The sequence below is a fragment of the Lynx rufus genome, unplaced genomic scaffold (genome assembly GCF_022079265.1).
Source record: "Lynx rufus isolate CCGP_SWC_20201006 ecotype Redwood Valley unplaced genomic scaffold, mLynRuf1.p SCAF_24, whole genome shotgun sequence".
Taxonomy (NCBI): Eukaryota; Metazoa; Chordata; class Mammalia; order Carnivora; family Felidae; genus Lynx; species Lynx rufus.
In genome coordinates this window covers 2,171,282-2,192,798 of record NW_025814839.1, presented here as the reverse complement: position 1 = coordinate 2,192,798, position 21,517 = coordinate 2,171,282, and the positions used below count along the sequence as shown (strand labels likewise).

Below are 21,517 nucleotides of genomic sequence, written 5' to 3'. Positions count from 1 at the left end.
CCATGCTGTCATTGCAGAGCCCCACGTGGGGCTTGAACTCAGTGAGATCATGCCCTGAACCGAAATCAAGAGTAAGACGCTAAACCGATTGAGCCACCCAGGCACCCCCAAAATAAAATCTTTTTTTAAAATGGGGGATAAAGCTTGAAGGTGTTTTGCAAAAGCTCAGGGCTGGGTAGACGTGAAGAGCTGAACTGAAGATAGCCTTGTACAGTGCTCTAGCACAAACACGTGGTAGGCGCTCAATAGATGTCTGTTGAATGAATGTAGAAAGCAAATGAGTCACCTAGAAAGAGATCATCCTGTTCCGGCTGGTGACAGCGCTTGTGAATGACCTGGAATCCTTTTCTCCCCGTAGTGGTCCTTGCTAGTCACCAGACCAATTTTTTTTCCAGAGGGGTGTGGCTTCCGGCGACCCCGCCGCCCGCAAACCACGCCCCTTGTCCATCCTCGCGCTTGCTGATGTCCGAGGAAGTTTGGCCCGCGGGCGGATCCGTAGCCGTAGTCCCCTCAGGCGTCCGCAGCCAGGAAGCCGGGAAGCCTGGAGCCCAGGATACCGCGCGGAGGTCCAGGATGTCGGAGGAGCAAACCGGACAGAGCGAAGGCTCCTCTCAGGCTGGTGGAGTGACTGTCAGCGACATCCAGGAGCTGATACGGCGCAAGGAGGAGATCGAGGCGCAGATCAAAGCCAATTATGACGTGCTGGAGAGCGTGAGTGTGGGCTCGGGGTTCCCTGGCGGGAGTAGGTGGAGCCCGGGGCCTCTTGACCTGGCACCCGGTTCTGGGAGGACTGGGAGGCAGGGGAGGCCTGTGCTTGAGCTCTCAACTGTGTGTCTCTCCCTCCCTGGGAAGCCCAAGGCGCGGCAACTGCGGCCTCTGTCGGCAGGAGGCAAGTAATATTAGCAATTAAGAATAATCGGTGTTGGTGCTGTAGCATGGGTTTATGGAGCGCTTACCGTGTGCCGGGCGCTGTTTTAATTGCTTTACGTTGATGAGCTCATTTAACCGTCACAGCAACCTTTTGAGGCTGTTACTCTCCCCATTTTAGCGATGAGGAAACAGAGGCGTTACTTAAACGTGCCTCGGGTCACAGAACTAATAAATTTTCAGATGTCACCAGCATCGTCAGTCCTTGTTGACCTTGTACCAGAAGATCTGTGCTTTGCTAACCCGCTCACGTCAGAGCTTCCTAAGTTTTCGTGTGTTTGGCAAGCACTGGGGATCTTGTTAAAATTTCAGTTTCTGATGAGCTCGGGAGCGCAGGTGCAGATGCTGTGTTTCTAGCAAATTCCCAGCGCTGCTGATGCTGCTGGTCTAAAGACCGAGCTTTGAGTGACAGGTAAGGCTCTTTATCATTATTGTATAGGGAGGGAACTGAGGCCCAGGGTGAGGCAAACCCTAGTCTAGGGTTATGTAGCTGGGAAGTGGCAGTGGTGGGTCTAGTTCCCTGGTCGTCTGGCTACCAAACTGGTAGTTTTTCTTATGTCACTTAGTGTAAAGCCACAAATCAATTTGCAGAGGAAGAATAAAAGACATCTTATGTAGGGTGGATGGAATGCATTTTAGGTGATGGGAGTAAGATAGAGGCATCATACGGAGGCCAGGGTACCATTTTATTGGTGCTGATTGTATGCCTGAAGAGTGTTGGTTTATTTGTGTGTTAGATCATGAAATCCACACAACCACCCTGTGAAGTTAGGATGTTACCCTGAAGCTCAGAAAGGGGAAGTCACTTACTTAAAGTCTCAAAGTGAGATTCAGATATCAAGCCTGTTCAATCCAGAACTTGTGTTTTCAACATTATGCTAACAGTTTCCCAAACTTTAGTTACTTTCTACCTCAAGCAGATGCTGTATCCATATACCTCCTGTACTGTTGTTCCCTTGGTATTTTTCTTTAAGTTGATCCACTTTTTTACTTGATTTAGTTTAAATGAAAATTTTATAGCTCTACAGCATATGGGGAAAAATGGGATTTTTTTCCCTTTACTATAAAATAAAAATACGTATCAGGGTGCTATAATATGTTCGTTCCTTGTCATTAGCTACCATCACTGGCTAAAAGCTTGAAGCTTGAAGCCCTGCTCTATGTTTGTTTTCAAAAAGAGGGGACAGCAGAAACTATAAATCTCTTAGAATAAAGCCTAGGAATAAACTTTTGTGACCTTGGATCAGGCAAAGCTTTCTCAGATGTGATGCCAAAAGCACCAGCAACAAAAGAAAAAGTAGATAAATTGGACTTTATCAGGATTTAAAATGTGTGTTTCCAAAGACACAGTCAAGAAAGGGAAAAGGCAGTTCACCAAATGGGAGAAAATATTTGCAGTTACCTAACAAGGGATCCAGAAAATATGAAGAACTCTTCCAACTCAATACTAAAAAGACAATAACTTGATTAAAAAATCAGCCAAAGGGGGCACCTGGGTGGCTCAGTCGGTTAAGCATCCAACTTTGGCTCAGGTCATGATCTCACAGTTTGTGGTTTCGAGCCCCATATTGGGCTCTGTGCTGACAGCTCAGAGCCTGGAGCCTGCTTTGGATTCTGTCTGTCTGTCTGTCTCTCTCTCTCTGCCCCGCCCTAGCTCGTGCTCTGTCTCTCTGTCTCTGAAAAATAAGTAAAAAACATAAAAAAAAAAAAAATTGGCCAAAGACCTTAACAGACTCCTCACCACAGAAGATCTACAGATGGCAAAGAAGCATATAGAAAGATGCATCACGTCCTAAGTCATCAGAGAATACAAATTAAAACACCCGCGAGGTGCTACTGTGTACTATGTATGTGTCAGAATTTCCACCTTCAGATGCTGGTGAGGGTGTGGAGGAACTCTCATCCCGTGCTGATAGGGATGCAAAAGTAGGGCAGTTTCTTACAAAGCTCCACATTCTCTTACCACCCATCCAGCAGTTGTGCTCCATGCTGTTTGCCCAAAGGGGTTGAAGACATGTTGACACGAAAACCTTCCTGATGTTCATAGCTGCTTTTTTCACCGTTGCCAAAACTTGAAGCAACCAAGAGGTGTTGTTTTTTAAGTTTATTTATTTATTTTGAGAGAGAGAGCGAGTGAGCACAAGTGGAGGAGGGGCAGAGAACATAGAGAAAGAGAGAGAATCCCAAGCAGGCTCCATGCTGTCAGCACAGAGCCTGACGCAGGGTTTGATCCCACCAACCTCAAGATCATGACCTGAGCCAAAACCAAGAGTCGGATGCTTCACCGACTGAGCCACCCAGGGGTCCCAACCAAGAGGTCTTTACATAGGTGAATAGATAAATAAATTGTGGTATCTCAAAACAATGGAATGTTACTCAGTGCTAAAACTAAATAAGCTAGCAAGATCTGGAAAGATGTGTAGGAACCCTAATTGCATATTACCGACTGAAAGAAGCCGGTCTGAAAAGACTACATCTGTAGGATTCCAACCAGAATCTGGGAAAAGCAAAACTGTGGAGACAGTAAAAAGATCAGGGGTTGCCAGGGATCAGGGGTAGTGGTGGGGATGAATAGGTGGAGGACCGAGGATTTTTAGGGCAGTGAAAATACCCTGTGTAACACTGTGATGATGGGTACATTCATTAAACATTGGTCCAAACTCATAGAATGTAAGACACTAAGAGTGAAGGCTGAGGTAAACTATGGACTTCAGTTAATAACAGGAAACAGTAGGTGTAACCCAGTGGCTTCCAGATAGAGAAGTGAATGGAATCTTTCGTCCTGCATATATGTATCCTGGGCACCTTTTCTGCTGCTGCCGTGACTTGTTACTTTTATGCGTAGTAATTTCCTAGGGCTGCAGTAACAAATTACCACAAACAGGGTGACTTAAAATGACACATTTAGTCTTTCACAGTTGTGGAGGCCAGAAGTCTGAAATCAAGATGTCAGCAGGGTTGGTTTCTTCTGGGGGCTCGGAGGGAGGATCTGTTCCATGTCATGTCCCTGTCCTACTTCCTGGTGGCTGCCGGCCGTCCCTGGCTTACGGTTGGATAACGCCAGTCTCTGCCCCTGGTCACACGATCCCCTGTCCTGGATCTCCCTTCCTTTTCTACAGGGATAGCTGTCATTGGATTTGGAGCCCACCCTGAATCTAAGACAGTCTCATCTCAAGAGCCTTAATTACATCTCCAAATCCTTTTTCCAAATAAAGTCACATATACAGGTTCTGGGGGTTTAGGACTTGGGGCATATCTTTTGGGGGCCACTATTCACCCCACTGTGGGTGCGCCTAGCACTGTGCTAAGCTGTCCACACAGGTCAACTCATTAATTCTCATCGCGAGTGGGAAGGGAGGTGAGTGCCATTATTCCCATTTGATAATCGAGGAGGCTGAGGCTTGGAGAGGAGTCTTAACCAAGGGCACCCAGATTGTACGCGGCAAAACTGGGATTCGGATCAAAGTCTGACTGGGACACCTGAGTGGCTCAGTCGTTTAAGCATCTGACTTCAGCTCAGGTCACGCTCTCACGGTTTGTGGGTTCGAGCCCCACATCAGGCTCTGTGCTGATAGCTCAGAGCCCGGAGCCTGCTTTGGATTCTGTGTCTCCCTCTCTCTCTCTGCCCCTCCCCGACTCACACTCTGTCTCTGTCTCTCTCAAAAATAAATAAACATTAAAAAAAAAAAAGTAAAAAAAATCAAAGTCTGACTGCAAAATCTCTACCCTCTATCACACAACATGACACTTTGCATTGCCTTTGTGCGCTATGCTCTGATTTACGCAGGAAAAGTCTTTAAAATGTTAAAATGTATTGTTTTGAATAGGGAATATACGTCCATGGTCAAAACTCAGAGTCTACCAAAGGGTATAAAATGAAAAGTCCCTCTTCCCTCCCTGTCCCCCAGCCACCCACCCAATTCCTTTCCCCAGAGGCAATTGATGTCAGTGTGTCCTTGAGGGATGAAAAACCTTTTGAAATCCCTTTCAGATCTCTTTTTACTTTCAGAAAGAACCGAGGGCCTGCCACAGCTGGATGTCCTTTGGGGTTTTCACTCCCCTCCAGCTTCCAAGGCCACCAGCCAGGTATCAGCTGCTGTAGGAAGGAGTGTTTGGAGGAGTCCAAGAGGCTGGCCTTGGGGATGAGCTGCAAAGCTTTAATCTGCACTGTTCTGACTTCAAAAGAGGAGACTGGATTCCTGCATTTCTTGTGTTATTAGAAACCAATAAAAAAAATATAGTGCCCCCCCCCCCCCTTTGAGGGTGGTTGAGGGAGCATGAGGAAAGTACGTGGCCTGTGCTAAGCGATCAGCATGTGGCGGCTTTTGTTACTGTCGCCTTTATGATGGCTGCACAGGGAAGGAGGTCTGGAGGACTTCACACCTGTGAAATCTTAACCATGTGTCTTCCCTCCAGCAAAAAGGCGTTGGCATGAGTGAGCCGCTGGTGGACTGCGAGGGGTACCCCCGCTCAGATGTGGACCTGTACCAAGTCCGGACCGCAAGGCACAACATCGTCTGTGAGTGGTGCGCGTGCAGGGCCCTTCCCGAGGCTGAAGGCACACAAGTGAAATCTCCTTCTTCCATAGTAATCTGCTTCCCCCTCTTCTGCCCTGATGCGATTCTCTTACCGTCCCCCCCCCTCCCCCCCATCGAGGACTCAGAACGGAGGAAATGGTTGGCCTCTAGGGTTCTAAATTTATGGCTTCGTTTTTCATTTCGTTTTTAAGGACTTTGCTTCACTCTGGAAACTTTTTTGAAATGATAATAGAAGCCCAAGTCAAATATTGCTCACAATCCTAATCAAAGCAGTTATGTATGAGCTGGTAAGGATAGTGACCTGGCTGTGGTCACTCACACAGAAGCACTCAGTCCCTTGGTACGGACGTTTGGAGGTCGGCAGTGCAGGGCTGGCCGCCACATCCCTGGTTCTGACATCCTTAGGACATGTCTAGCTTTAGGGTCACCGTGTCCATGCGCCAAGCAGGAAGGGAGGGAAGGAAGAAAGTAAGGAGGACGAAAGGTCCTTAGCCAGCCAGCACCCTCCCCTCAAAGATCTGTCCTGGGGGCCCACCCCCACCTTGCTGCAGTGATTTCTGTTTCGCCTCCTAGGCCCCTCTGCCGGCAAGACATGTTGGGGGATGTACCCCACGGTGGGCATCTCACGATCCTAAATAAAATCATGTATTTGTTCGTGGTTGAGGAATAAGTGGAGAGAAGTGTTTGGATAGTGTATCAGTTCTCTGTTTTCTGCTGGAATAAATTCTCAGACTTAGTGGCTTCAAATGGCACAGATTTACTCTTACAATAATAAGGTGTCCAAATGGGTGTCACTGGTAAAAGGTGGAGGTGTTGGCAGGGCTGTGTCCTTCTGGAGGCTCTTGGGAAGAGCCCATTTCCTTATCTTCTCCAGCTTCTGGAGGTTCCTGTGTCCTGTGGCTCATAGCTCCTTCCATCGTCAAAGCCAGCAAGGTCATCCCCCAGCTTCTGGTCCCACCGTCCCACCTCTTCCTGTCACTCTCTGCCTTCCTCTTTCACTTATGACCCTCGTGGTCACACTGGGCCCCCCATCTGGGTAATCCAGGATGATCTCCCCATTCAGTGTCCTGAACTTAACCACCTCTGGAAAAAGCCCCCTTGGCCACAGAAAGTAACATATTGGGCAGCTTCTGGGGACAAGGACGAGAGCACCTTTGGGGGCCATTATTCACCCCGTCACAGGCGGGCAACCAGCAGCCTCTGCCACAAAGTCCTGTTAGAGGGGAACTTGTCGTGCACATTTTTCACTCAGGGACCTCTGTTTTATGTGCGTGAACCTCAACTCCGTCCTCAGCATGTCGTGGTATAAAGCTGAGCTGCTCACTGGGGTCGCGAGTAACCGCAGGAGACACCGCTCAAGGTGCCGACCATTCCTCAAAGCTGCAGTGTGATCCCAGAACAGCTTCTTAAGAGTGTCACTTTGCCTCGAAGATTTGGGGGAAAGAAGCACACCATCTTTGTATTGAAACAAAGGGAAGATACAGGGTAGGGAAAAGCCATATTAAGACGATCAGACTGAGGGAAATTTGGGGCTTTTGGCTAAACCCTCAGACTCCCCAGGGATGTGGCCTGCTTTCCTGGGCACTTAGGATTCTGGGGGAAATTTGAGAAGTGGAGCCTACGGTGTGAGAGAGGGCACTGACTTATTTGTTTCCGGGTGGTTACCCGGATGTTCCAACACCATTTATTAAATAGCCTATTCTTTCTCCATTCATTTGAAATGCTAGCAGTATTACATAGAGAATTTTTAGACATATTTAGGTCTCAAGTTTTTTGCACTGTTCTGTTGATATATCTCTTTGCTAATATCACACTGTCTTTTTAAGTTTTTTTCTTTAGTAATCTCTACACCCAACTTGGGGCTTGAACTCATGACTCTGAGATCAAGAGTCACATGCTCTTCTGACTGAGCCAGCCAAGCACCCCGGTGTCACACTGTCTTAATGACTTTATTGTATTTAAGAATCTGGTTGTGGGGCACCTGGGTGGCTCAGTTGGTTAAGCGTCAGACTTCGGCTCAGGTCATGATCTCGCAGTTCATGAGTTCAAACCCCGTGTTGGGCTCTGTGCTGACAGCTCAGAGCCTGGAGCCTGCTTCAGATTCTGTGTCTCCCTCTTTCTCTGTCCCTCCCTTGCTTGCACTCTGTCTCTCAAAAACTGAATAAACATTAAAAAAAAAAAAAAAGGAATCTGGTTGAGCAGTGCTGATCAATCTTTTGAAAAATTATTCTCAGAAGTTTCTTGTTTTGTGTGTGTGTGTGTGTGTGTGTGTGTGTGTGTGTAAACTCTAAACTCTATACCCCACACGGGGCTTGAACTCACAACCCTGAGATCAGGTCACATGCTCCGCCAACTGAACCAGTTATGTGCTCCTCTTGTATTTTTAAAAATGGATTTGGGGAGGGGAGGTGGGGGCTGTATGTACGGCTTAGTCGGTTAAGTGTCGGACTCTTGATTTTGGCTCAAGTCATGATCTCATGGTTTGTGAGATAAAGTCCCGAGAAGGGCTCTGCCCTGACAGTGTGGAGCCTGCTTGGGATTCTCCCTTTCACTCTCTCTCTGCACCTTCCCTGCTCATGCATGCTTGCCCTCTCTCTCTTTCTCTAAATGAACATTAAAAAAAAGAAAAAATAAAAATGGATTCTGTTTTTTAGAACAGTTTTAGATTTACAGAAAGATTGGAAACATATTAACAGAGAGGTCCCATGCAGTCCCCAGCTTTCCCTATTATTAACATCTTAGTATACTGAATTTGTTATAGTTGCAAATTTATTTTTTTGAACTAGGCCTTGGAAACATTTTGTCCAAGAGAATAACTTTTTTTGGAATTCTGATTAGAATTGCAATAGATTATAAGTGAAGTTATCCATTCCATCACCCCGCAGCTATATATGGAGTACTTACCATGTGCCAGCACTGCTGAAGGTTCTGGGGGTCCTTGTGGAGCTTACTGTCCAGGGGGTCTTTTCTAGTCAGACAGTGACCACGTATTATATGTTGACACCGTTTTAAGTCTTCCTGCCCACGTATATGTCTCTACTTATTCAAATCTGGGTTCTTTTCTTGTGTCTGCTCCTGTGGGTTGGGTCCCAGAGTCCCATTATGCCTGAGGGCCTCCCCTTCCCTCGAAGTGACAGAGGCAGAGGAACCAGGTCAGGTGGCCATGTGTGCTTCCAGTCGAGGGCATCTGGAAAGTCTGAAAGTCCGTGACCCGCAGATGCTGGACGTGGATTGGCGGGCAGTGCTGGTTGGCGGCTCTGGCCTCTGAAACTCCTCAAAGGGAACCTTGGGAGTGACCTGGCTTGAATGAAGGAAATAGAGGAAATTGTTTTTAGGTTTAGAAAGTTATCAAAGTGCTGCCAACCAGGCCAGTGCTGCACTGGCCTGCTGCAGTGACTTACTCACTGGCATCGTGGTTCACAACATCTTTTTTTTTTTTTTTTTTTTTTTTTTTTTTGGTAATCTCTACACCCAACGTGGGGCTTGAATTCACAACCCCAGAGATCAAGAGCCTTTTCTGACTGAACCAGCCAGGCGCCCTATTTTGCAACATTTTGAATTAGCCATCAGTACTGAAAAAAATCAGAGGGTTTTACCCCACGGTTCCTCATTTCCAGCTTTTGTCCTGTTAGGTCTCAGACCGAACATCACTCGCCGTGTATTAGTAGACTTAGGCATCATTTTTCGTTCCGGAGGAATTAGGTGAGAAGTAAAGCGGGACGATTCCTCTGCTCACCTTTCAAGTCTCAGTTGAAACGGCGCTGCCTTGGGGAAGTCTCCCCTCATCTCCTAGACTAAAAAGGTCAGGTCCTGGCTGGCCAGCCCTCATCACAGTCATCAGATGTGACTGTAATTTGCTTGTTCTGTGGCTGCCTCCCTTGCTAGACTGAGCTTCGTGAGGGTAGTCCCGTCTCGGCCACACGTTTGTCCTCAGCCCCTAGTCCAGTGTCTGGCATGTAGGAGGTGCTTGTTGAATATTCAGGGAATGAATGTGGGAGTCTCATGTCCTCCGCTGTCTTCCTTGTCCCCTGATACGGCGTTCTCCTCCCAGGCCTGCAGAATGATCACAAGGCGGTCATGAAGCAGGTGGAGGAAGCCCTGCACCAGCTGCATGCTCGGGACAAGGAGAAGCAGGCCCGGGACATGGCTGAGGCCCACAAAGAGGCCATGAGCCGCAACCTGGACCAGAGCGAGGGCCTCAGCCCCCCTCAGGCCTTCGCCAAAGTGAACAGCATCAGCCCTGGCTCCCCGGCCAGCATCGCGGTAAGCCAGAACCCGGCCACGGAAATCCATAGCCAGAGAGCGCCGTGGGTCAGGTAGCCTTGGGGTGGGGATGCGGGCCGGATGGGACTGTGGACACAGACTCGTCATCTCTCCATGCTGCGGCTTCACTTTACCCACTCACTTGGCAAGCACTGGCCAAGGCCTGGGGGCCCGGCCCTGTGCTGGGGCCAGGGTTTCGAGAGGAGTCAGTCCCAGCTTCCCACCAGACTGGTCAGGGAGAGGCCTGGGACACAAGGCAGAAGGTGATAAATATTGCTAGAGAGGGAAAGAGGATCTCTTGTTGGGCGTATTTTAGCTGGGCTGTGAGTAATAGACACGAGAATGACAACGGTAGCCACCATTTACTGAATCCTTGCTGGGCACTGACTGTCCTGCCGAATGAGTTACAGATCTTACCTGGTGTATTTTTAAAAGTTATAAATACCTTTACTGGGATACAGTTCGCACACTGTAAAATTTACTCACTTAAAGTATATGATTTCCCGGGGCACCTGGGTGGCTTAGTCGGTTAAACGTCCGACTGTGGCTTAGCTCATGATCTTGTACTTTGTGAGTTCAAGCCCCACATCAGGCTCTGTGATGACAGCTCAGAGCCTGGATCCTGCTTCAGATTCTGTGTCTCCCTCTCTCCATGCCCCTCCTCCGCTTGTATTCTCTCTCAAAAATAAGTAAACTTGGGGCGCCTGGGTGGCGCAGTCGGTTAAGCGTCCGACTTCAGCCAGGTCACGATCTCACGGTCCGTGAGTTCGAGCCCCGCGTCGGGCTCTGGGCTGATGGCTCAGAGCCTGGAGCCTGTTTCCGATTCTGTGTCTCCCTCTCTCTTTGCCCCTCCCCCGTTCATGCTCTGTCTCTCTCTGTCCCAAAAATAAATAAACGTGGAAAAAAAAAATTAAAAAAAAAAAAATAAGTAAACTAAAAAAAAAAAAAAAAAAAAGTATGCAATTCCATGGCTTTTAGTGTATTCACAGAGCTATGTATCTATCACTGCAATCAATTTTAGAATATTTTCATTATTCTAGAAAGAAACCCTGTACCCCCTAGCCCCATCTCCCCTAGCCCCTTGGAACCACAAGTCTGCTTTCTGTCTCTATGAATTTGCCTATTTTGAATACTTTATGTAAATGGAATCATATAATGTATGATGCTTTATGACTGGCTTTGTCCACTTAGTATCATGTTTTCAAGGTTCATCCCTGATGGAACATGTATCCCTATTTGTTTCCTTTTTTATTTATTTATTAAAAATTTTTTAATGTTTACTTGTTTTTGAGAGAGACAGAGAGCATGAGCAGGGGAGGGGCAGAGAGAGAGGGAGACACAGACTCCAAAGCAGGTTCCAGGCTCTGAGCTGCCAGCACAGACCCTGATGTGGGCTCGAACCCACAAACTGAGATCACGACCTGAGCAAAGTCGGATGTTCAACCAACTGAGCCCCCCGGGCACCCCCTTCTTTCCTTTTTATGGCTGATTAATATTCTATTGTATGGCTGCATCACATTGTTTTTATCCATTCACCAGTTAACATTTGTTTTTTTTCCATTTTTTTGGCAATTATTAAGAATTCTACTCTGAACATCATGTTCAAGTTTTTATGTGGTTGCATATTTGATCTTTCATCCCACAGCCACCTTCTGGGATAGGCAGTAATCTTTACCCCCATTTTGCCCATGAAAAAAAGCCCCTGAGCTCTGAAGTAACTTGTGCCAGGACACATTGCTCCTCAGTTATGGAACCGGCTCCTGGAGCCAGGGCCTGCCAACCATCTTTAATGGTCACAAGACGTTAAGTTACACAGAAGCTTCGTTGTACTCATTACTCTATCCACAGCATCGAGCACAGGCTGTAGTTGGCCCGCGACAAATATAAGTTGAAGGAGTGAATGAATCCTGATCTGTGTTCTTGGAATGAAAGGGTCACACTAGCCCTGGGTCAGCCTTGCGCCTGTGGCTGCTTGTCTGGGGACCTTTAGGGCAAACTGGTCTAAATTCTGACCCCTGAACAAAATAAGCTCAGATTGTTCTGCCTCTTCTTGCCCCTGAACCTGGGTCGGGACCCCAGATGGCAGCATTTGGTTTTTCCCCTCATTCTTGAAGGCCTGTACAACCCCAGCTTTTATCAGACATTGGGCAGATGTGGCCCCCTTTCACTAGATCTGTCCCAGAAGGAACCTGCAGGGGGAGGTGGCCCAGTTATCCACCACCCTCTCCCGTGTGCAGTAGCTAAACCCCTGACCTCTTTGCTTTGTGCCTGCCATTCTCCCCTGTAGAAAACACGTTCTTGGCCTGGATGTTAAAAGTTGGATGTGGAAGGGTAAAGAAACCAGAAGCACATTTAACCTCTACCCTCGTTTTCTATTTTCTCTTCTCTGTCTAGGGTCTGCAAGTGGATGATGAGATTGTGGAGTTTGGCTCTGTGAACACCCAAAACTTCCAGTCTCTGCATAACATTGGCAACGTGGTGCAACACAGTGAGGGGGTGAGTTGGAAGTCACATCCGGTCAGTAACCCTGGAATCGCTAGGGCCAGGAATCGTCGCTGGGGTCTTTACTGCCTTCAGAGAGATGTTGCTCAGGCCCAGCGCCTTTGCACTTGCTGGAGTGTTTTTTTCTCCCTTAGGCCCATCCCTCATCTTGTACAGATGACACCTGTATAAGACCTTTGTAGCCACCCTATGTAAATATCCCTTCCTCCTTCCTATCCCTGCTTTCATTCAGCAGTGTTTCTTGGAAGTCTTTTCATTTCCACACACCTTGCTGTTTTACACTGTTGCACAGCACTCCGTTGTGTGAGTGGACCCCAGTTTGTCCATCCCCTGCCTTATCAGTGGACGTTTTGGTGATTGCCGGTTTTTTACCAGCACGAACGGTCATACATTCTTGTTCGTGTGCTATTTCTTGACATTGGTACTGGAAAGTACTTACAGACTCTCAGTGTATTATACACAGTTACAGTAGGTAATCTGAAGAAGTTTTACTAATTTGTACCCTGACCAGCAGTGCCTGAGAGCATCACGTCATCAACAGAACTCTCTATTACTTTTAACGTTTTTGCGAAAAGTGGCATCTTATTTTCATTTGTATCTTCCTGGTTACCAGTGAGGTTGAGTGTCCTTATTTTTTGCGTGCATTAATGGTTATATTTTGATTTCTGTGGATTGTTTATATATTTTTTTCTCACTGGGGTATTCGTCCCTTTAAAAAAGTGATTTGTGGGGCGCCTGGGTGGCGCAGTCGGTTAAGCGTCCGACTTCAGCCAGGTCACGATCTCGCGGTCCGTGAGTTCGAGCCCCGCGTCAGGCTCTGGGCTGATGGCTCGGAGCCTGGAGCCTGTTTCCGATTCTGTGTCTGCCTCTCTCTCTGCCCCTCCCCCGTTCATGCTCTGTCTCTCTCTGTCCCAAAAATAAATAAACGTTGAAAAAAAAAATTTTAAAAAAAAAAAAAAAAAGTGATTTGTAGGAATTTTTTTTTTTTTTTTTAACGTTTATTTATTTTTGAGATAGAGCGAGACAGAGCATGAACGGGGAGGGTCAGAGAGAGAGCGAGACACAGAATCTGAAACAGGCTCCAGGCTCTGAGCAGTCAGCACAGAGCCCGACGCGGGGCTCGAACTCATGGACAGTGAGATCGTGACCTGAGCCGAAGTCGGATGCTTAACCAACTGAGCCACCCAGGCGCCCCAGGAATTTTTTTAACATAACAGATATTAAACCTTTGCCTGTTTTCACATTACATATGTTTCTCCTGTTAGCTCCTGGTCTTTTAACTTAGTTTATGGTGATTTTGATTACTGGGAAGTGTTTTTTTTCTTTAATTTACAGGGGTAAATTAAACAGGGTTTGTGTTTTCTGTACTTGCTCAGTGACCACTTGTCTAGTTTGTTAGCTTTTCATTTTGGTGCCGTCTCTTTCTGTACCGTCTCCTTCCGTTTTATTTGTCCTGTGGTCGTGTCCCTCTGCTGTCCCTTTGCTGTCCTGTCTTGTCATTGAGGCTTCTGGAAGTGGTGCAGGTGTAGTTTCATTCTGTTATGTTTACCCAGCGTCTCTCTTGATCTTTCACTCCTTTTCCCTGGAGTTTCCTCGTGTTATGGTTTACTCATGTCTCTTGCACACCTTGGTGCACATACTTCAAAACTTGCAGGTGTCTGAGATCATTGTTACTGGTTCGTTTTGTAAATATGCCTTTTTTTTTTCTCGAAGAGGTAATACATAACATGAGTTTAAGGCAGAACCAAAGAACACATGATGGAGAATTTCCCTCTCCTCCGGAAGTAGCCACTTTCCAGCTGTGTGTCCTTCCAGGGTCAGTCTGTTCATATACCAGCATATAGAGCTCCTGGTTATCTTGATTAAGGTGTAATTTACCTACAGCCAAATTTACCCTTTTCATTGTGCGGTGCTGTGAATTTTGACACACGTACCTAGTTTGGTAACTGCTGCCGTAATGAAGATACAGAGCAATTCTGTCATCCTCCCCAAAATGGCTCCGTGTCCTTTGGTGGCGAACCCCTCCCCCAGCCCCCACCCCATGCAACCGCTCAGCTGTGCTCCAGCCCTGTAGTTTCACCCTTTCAAGAATGGCTTGTCAATGGAACTGCCCAGTATATAGGGCCCTTTAAGTCTGGCTTCTTCTCACTCTGCATCATGCGTCTGCGATTCATTCATTCATACGTCGTCGTGCGTGCATGTAGTCACTCCTGTTTGTTGCTCAGTAGTGCTGCACCGTGTAGGTGAATGCCAGATTGCCTACCCATTTACCAGTGAGGGATGTTTAGGTTGTTTCCACTTTTTGGTGATTAGTGATAACAGCTACTGGTTTTGAGTCTGTCTTTTCTAGTTAAATATATTCTTAAGCTCTTCATAGATCTGTGAGCCCCCCCCCCCCCACTTTTTTCTTCTTTACTGAGGTATAATTGACATATAACATTATATTAGTTTTGGGTGTACAGCGTAATGATTCCATTTTTGTATATGTTTCAAAATGATCATCATAAGTCTAGTTAACATCCATCACCATAGTTATATATTTTTTTCTTGTGATGAGAACTTTTAAGATTTACTCTCATAGCAACTTTCAAATATGCTGTACAACATTACTATGTACTGTAATGCACAGCATGGTGACTGTAGTTAATAACGCTATAAATCCTTCCTTACAAAAGTAGTCATTGAACATTTTTAAGTGACAGAACCTTTTCTTCAAATGAAATTTCTCGGGGAATTCCAATATATCAAATAGATAAAAAAAAAAGCTGAGCTGCTGGGGTTGGAACACCTCACCCCCCTCAGGGCCCTGGATCCTCCTGGAACCAGAATCCCGACTTGAGAATCAAGGGTCCACTCTGTGTCCGTAGAAAAATGATTAAAAAAACAAAAAAAACACTATATTCTGTTATTAGACATTTAGGTGGTTTCCAATTTTAGGGAAACCTAGAAATGAACACTCTTGTAGACCAATCTCTGTTTCTTTTGACAACTTCCTAAAGCTGCCTTTCTGGATCAAATGCATGTATTTTCAAAGGAAAACAAATCTGAAATTTAAAAACAAGTCATCTTTAGTATAAACAACGTTTATTTTATTGAGCTGTGGAAAGGAATGGAGTGCTGGCCTGCTGTAATATGGATGAACCTTGAAAGGATTTGTGGTAAGTGAAAGAAGCCAGGCACAGAGGGCTGCGTATCTGAGAATTCTTTTTATGTGAAGTGTCCAGAACAGGCAGATGGACGGAGACAGGAAGCAGGTTGGTGGTTGCCAGAGGCTGTGTGGAGGAGGGCATCGGGAGCGACTGCTAATAGGTACTGGGGTCCTTTTGAGGGATGAAAATGTCTTGGAATTGATAGTGCGAGTGGTTGTACGAATCTCTGAATATACTAAAATGCACTGTATTGTATACTTTGAAATGCATTTTATGGTATATGAATTATATCTCACATAAATAAAAATAATGCACTTAAAAAATTTTTTTTAAAGTTTATTTATTTTTGACAAAGAGAGCGAGTGTGAGCTAGGGAGGGGCGGAGAGAGAGGGAGACACGAATCTGAAGCAGGCTCCAGGCTCCGAACTGTCAGCACAGAGCCCGACGTGGGGCCCGAACCCACGAACCGTGAGATCATGACCTGGGCCAAAGTCGGACGCTTAACCGACTGAGCCACCCAGGCGCCCCCAAAATAATGCACTTTTAATGTAAAAGGTTTTGAGGAAAGGATAAAAGTCCTGAGTCTCTCCCTCCCGAGGACCCTCCCTGCTCTGTTTGAGTGCTGGACAAGGTGCGGGTGCTAAAGCGGGAACAACAAAGGTAAACAGAAGGCCCTTGCCTCGGGGACGCTTTGGTGGGAGAGACCAGCATTAATCCAAGGTAATTCTATACTCTCATGAGTATCATGAAGGAAAAGATTGAGGAGGCTAGGAGAGCAACGACGGGGGTTAGGATAAGGTTCCCGAGGACGTGACCTGTGAGTGTTAGAAGTTGTTCAAGGCTGGAGACTGGCGGGGAGAGGAGTTTTCCAGCAGGGTCATGGCCCTGAGGTGGGAGGGCTGGAGAAGATGGTTGGAGACCAGAGCAAGGGGGAGAGAGGAAGGGAGGAGGAGGCAGGTCTGGGAGGTTGGCAGGGGCCAGAATGCATGAGGCCCTGTGGTCCCTAGTCCAGATGTAGTTCTTTTTTCCTGAGGAGCAGTAGAGAGCCATTCGCACACTTGCAAGCTGAGAGGAACAGATGTAAGCAGCTTTGTGTCTTGGAAAGATTTCTCCAGATGCTAGGTAGAGAGCTGATTGGAGGGCTCACAGTCTTAGCAGCCTGGTCAAGAGGTGATGGTGGCTTTGGTGAATGGGCTGGAGGTGGAAGGAAGTGGACAAATCTAGGAGACCTTTAGGATGGAAGTACATAGGCTTTAATATGACACCTAGCCCATGTCAAGGATGACCTCTGGGTTTCTAGTTTGTCTAGGGGTTTGTTTCTAGAACCAAAGCACTCAGTGTATCTCTCATATATTTCCTAAGTGTGAATGAATATGTCCATAGTGATTGCTTTTTGAAAAAGAAGACGGGCACCTGGGTGGCTCAGTCGGTTACGTGTCCGACTTCGGTTCAGGTCATGATCCGATTCGGTTCGGTCCAGGCACAAAGCCTGGAGCCTGCTTTGGATTCTGTGTCTCCCTCTCTCTGCCCCTCTCCTTCCCCTCCCCTCTCAAAAATAAACATGAAAAAAAGATTTAGAAAAAGAAGACAAACAAGACCTACCCTACATACTGTTCTGGATTTCCCCCTACCCTTTGAGGGGATTTCCGTGTGGGTACGTACCTACCTTCACCATATTCCATTGCTTGGTCTACCACCTTTTATTTGACCATCCCTCCACACAGAACATTTAGGTTGTTCCCAGGGTTTGACCATCACCAACAATGGTGTCGTGAATATTCTTGTCTTGTGGGAGGGTTTCTGTCTGAGAGATTTCTAGAAGTGGAATTACTGGGTCAAAGGCAATGCGCATTTATAGATTTCATAGATGTCACAGTGTCCTCCAAAAAGCTTGGATTAGTTCACATTTTCTTGAATAGTGTATGTGAGGGCTTGCTTCTTGACCCCTCTCCCCTGTGTTATTTATTGGCAGTCTCATTCTTTGACCATCTGAGTGAAAAATGGCATCTTTTTGGTTTTTGTCTTCATGCTCTATTTTGTCACATTTCAGAGATTACATTGATAGATCTGCCCTAATTAAAGAAAAATGTGGTAAAATATACGTACCATAAAATTTACCATTTTAACCATTTCTTTTTTTTTTTTTTTAATACTATTTTTGGGGAGAGTGCAAGCGGGGGAGAGACAGAGGGAGGGGGACAGAGGATCTGAAGCAGGCTCTGTGCTGACAGGCTGACAGCAGTGAGCCCGATGTGGGGCTCTAACTCAAGAACCGTGAGATCATGACCTGAGCCGAAGTCGGACACTCAACCCATTTTAACCATTTCTAAGTGCGCAGCTCTCTGGCATTTAAGTACATCCGTGTTGTTCTGCAACCATCCCCTCCATCCATCTCCAGAACTTTTTCATCTTTCCAAACTGAAACTCTATACCTGTTAAACACTAACTTTGCATTCTCCTCTCCCCAAGCCTCTGGTGATCGCTAATCTGCTTTCTGTCTCTATGCCTCTGCACCTATCAGTGGAATCAGACGATATTTCTTCTTTTGTGGCTGGTGGATTTCACTTAGCATCATGTCTTCATGGTCCACCCGTATTGTTGTGTGTGTCAGAATTTCCTTACTCTTTAAGGCTGAATGATACTCCATTGTATGGATAGACCACATTTTCTTTATTCCTTCAACACCTGTATCTCGTGGCTAAATGCCTAGTAGTGCAATTGCTGGGTCATAGGGTAGTTCTATTTTTTCGTTTTTCGAGGAACCTCCATACTGTTTTTCCTGAGTGGCTGCACCAGCTTGCATTCCCATGATGTAGTAATTCTACTTTCAGTTTTCTGAGGAACAGTCACCCTGTTTTCCACGGCAGCGACACCATTTTACATTCTCTTGCAGCTGTGCACACGGGTTTCAATTTTTCCACATCCTCACCAACTCTTGTCATTTTCTGGTTTTGGATAGTAGCCATCCTAATGGATGTGCAGTGACACCTCATTGTGATTTTGATTTGCATTTGTTTAATGATTAGTGACGTGGAGCATCTTTTCATGTGCTTTTTGGCCATTTGTTTATCTTTTTTTGGAGAAATGTCTACTCAGGTTTTTTTGCGTAGTTTTTAATCAGGTTGTTTGCTGTTATTGTGAGTTGTAGGAGTCCTTTGTTTATTCTGGACATTAATCCCTTATCAGATATATGATGTGCCAGTATTTTCTCCCATTCTGTGAGTTACTTTTGACTCTGTCAGTAGTGTCCTTTGATGCACAAAAGTTCTAGATTTTGATGCACTTTGTTGTAATTCGTAAGTTTCCTTGGTATGCTATTTTAATTTTTCACACTAAAGTAATACATACACATAGTAAAAACAAATTAATTGAATGGAAAGATATAAAAGCAAATGTCGTCTTTCACTCCAAACTCCTAGTGCTTCTTCTGCAAGTAATTACTGTTAACAGTTTTTTCGTATATCTTCCAGAAACCTTTGTATGCATGAAGCAATCTTTATGTCCTTTTAGAACGTGTATTGAGGGGCGCCTGGCTGGCTCAGTCCGTAAAGCATGTGACTCTTGATCTCAGGGTCGTGAGTTCGAGCCCCACATTGGGAATGGAGCCTCCTTGAAAAAAATAAAAGTAGGGGCGCCTGGGTGGCGCAGTCGGTTAAGCGTCCGACTTCAGCCAGGTCACGATCTCACGGTCCGTGGGTTCGAGCCCCGCGTCGGGCTCTGGGCTGATGGCCCAGGGCCTGGAGCCTGTTTCTGATTCTGTGTCTCCCTCTCTCTCTGCCCCTCCCCCGTTCATGCTCTGTCTCGCTCTGTCCCAAAAATAAATAAAAAACGTTGAAAAAAAAAAATTAAAAAAAAAATAAAATAAAATAAAAGTAAAAAAATAAAACACATGTATTCACATGGGTTCGTGTTTTGCTCGTTTTGTTTTGTTTTTACCAAAACTGCTTAACTCACTCTGCTGTATTTGAATAATACCTTATTGAGGGATATTTTGGGTGTTTTCAGTTTTTGAATTTATAAACAGTCCTAGAATGAACACTTTGTTCATATATCATCTTGTACTTTTGCAAAATGTATCTTGTAGGCACCTTTTAAAAGTTTTTTTTTTTCATGGGGAGACGTGTTTGTCCAGAAGATGGTGCCAATCTGCAGCCCCATTAGCCGCCCCAAGAGCGCCACGTCCCCCACACTCTTGACAACTGCTGGGTTATACTTCATATAAGCACCTTACCAACCTGATGTGCAAGAATCAGTATCTCGGCATTTTAGTCTGAATCTCTTTGGATTCTGAACAGGTTGAATATATGAGCTTATTGTCCTTTCAGAAGCCCCTGAATGTGACCGTGATCCGCAGAGGGGAGAAACACCAGCTTAGACTTGTCCCAACCCGCTGGGCAGGAAAAGGACTGCTGGGGTAAAGTATCATTTCTGTTTATTCATAAGGCAACTGTCGGTTGTCACCTGGGTGTTTGCTGGATATAAAGCTGTGGGGAGGAGGTGGGGGCCACTGGGAAATGATGGCATTCCCCAGATTGCCTGCAGAAACTCTTGATAAATGCTTGCGGCAGGAATGAGATTGCAGATCTGGAGGCAGAGGGAACCCTGGTCTCTCTGGTTCTTTCATTAACTGGGCATTTGCTTTATTTTATTTTTTAAATATTTATGTGTTTATTTTTGAGAGAGAGAGTGTGAGAAGGTGAGGGGCAGAGAGAGGGGGAGACAGAGACTCTGAAGCAGGCTCTGTGCTGTCGGTGCAGAGAACTGGGCATGTGCTTTAAAAGAATTAAAGAGGGGCGCCTGGGTGGCTCAGTCGGTTAAGCGTCCGACTTCGGCTCAGGTCATGATCTCACAGTTCGTGGGTTCGAGCCCTGCATCGGGCTCTGTGCTAACAGCTCAGAGCCCGGAGCCTGTTTCAGATTCTGTGTCTCCCTCTCTCTATGCCCCTCCCCAACTCATGTTCTGTCTCCCTCTGTCTCAAAAATAAATAAACATTTAAAAAAAAATTTTTTTTTTTAAATAAAAGAATTAAAGAATGTGGATGAAACACTCAGACGGCTCACTTTCTGATCTTGCTAAATGGAGTTGCCAAACTTACGTTGTTCCTTTTTCTTTTCTTCCAGCTGCAACATTATTCCTTTGCAAAGATGATTGCCTCTGGGGAACAGTAATAGGAAAACATCTTCCCTTGCCCTGGACTTGGGTCTGGTGGGGATTTCTTCCTTCTTTTCTCTCCCTGAAGCTTAAGCATCTGGAAGAGGCTGGAAGCCTGAACTTCTGGGTAGTAGAAATACTATGGCCTCCCAGTGTAATCTCTTGGGATTAAGACATTGTTAACTTGGTTTGTAGTTGGCATCTTTTGCATATTAGGCCATGGCCCTAAGTGGGAGCCATCTGGATTGTGGGCAAGTGGGCTGGAATTATTCTGGCAAGTGCCAATATGTCTTTATTCTTTTAGGATTTTTCCCCCAAATAAACACAGGTTTACAGTGCTGATATGACCCATGTTATCACCCTAACTGAATTTCTTATGAACCTCCCAAACCAAAGCTCAGACAGAAATTAGAACATTATTTTAGAAAGTCAGACAGGAGCGCCTGGCTGGCTCAGTCAGTGGAGCGTGCAGTTCTTGATCGCAGGGTTGTAGGTTCAAGCCCCACGTTGGGTATAGAGATTACTTAAAAAAAAAAAAAAAAAAAGCGGACAGAACAGGGGCACCTGGCTGGCTAGGTCGGTAGAACATGCGACTCTTGATCTTGGGGTTCTGAGTTTAAGCCCCACATAGGGCATACGGCTTACTTTAAAACAAAACAAAAACCGGGGTTGGACAAAACAAACCAACAGTGGTGCTGAAGTCAAGATTAGGCCAACAATACTTCAGCAATGTCATCCTTAGTGACTGAGGTTTCCAAACACTCAGGCTGCACCATCTGTATTTGCATTGTGGCATTGCTGCTCTGGATACAGAAATTGCATCCTTGGCAGATGGACCAGCAGTTGGACATCCGGGGCCAAAATCGCTCCCTGGAAGAACAGGGAAAGCCAGGAGGCTCCCCAGGTAGCCCACCATGGTGTCGGCTTCCTTTTCTGTAACCCACCAGAGGGCAGCAAGCTCCCTTTGTTTCTTGAATAAAAAAAAC

The 21,517-nt window shown here is 46.0% G+C and overlaps 1 protein-coding gene across 1 annotated transcript; it reads left to right on the top strand.

Moving 5' to 3' along the window:
* Positions 1-473: 473 nt before the first annotated feature.
* PSMD9 (proteasome 26S subunit, non-ATPase 9) lies at positions 474-20,871 on the top strand. Its single transcript, XM_047088407.1, has 6 exons — positions 474-711; positions 5,344-5,446; positions 9,517-9,728; positions 12,123-12,224; positions 19,706-19,794; positions 20,501-20,871. The coding sequence occupies exons 1-6, from the start codon at positions 574-576 to the stop codon at positions 20,526-20,528; spliced, it is 672 nt and encodes a 223-aa protein (XP_046944363.1). The 5' UTR covers positions 474-573; the 3' UTR covers positions 20,529-20,871.
* Positions 20,872-21,517: the final 646 nt, after the last annotated feature.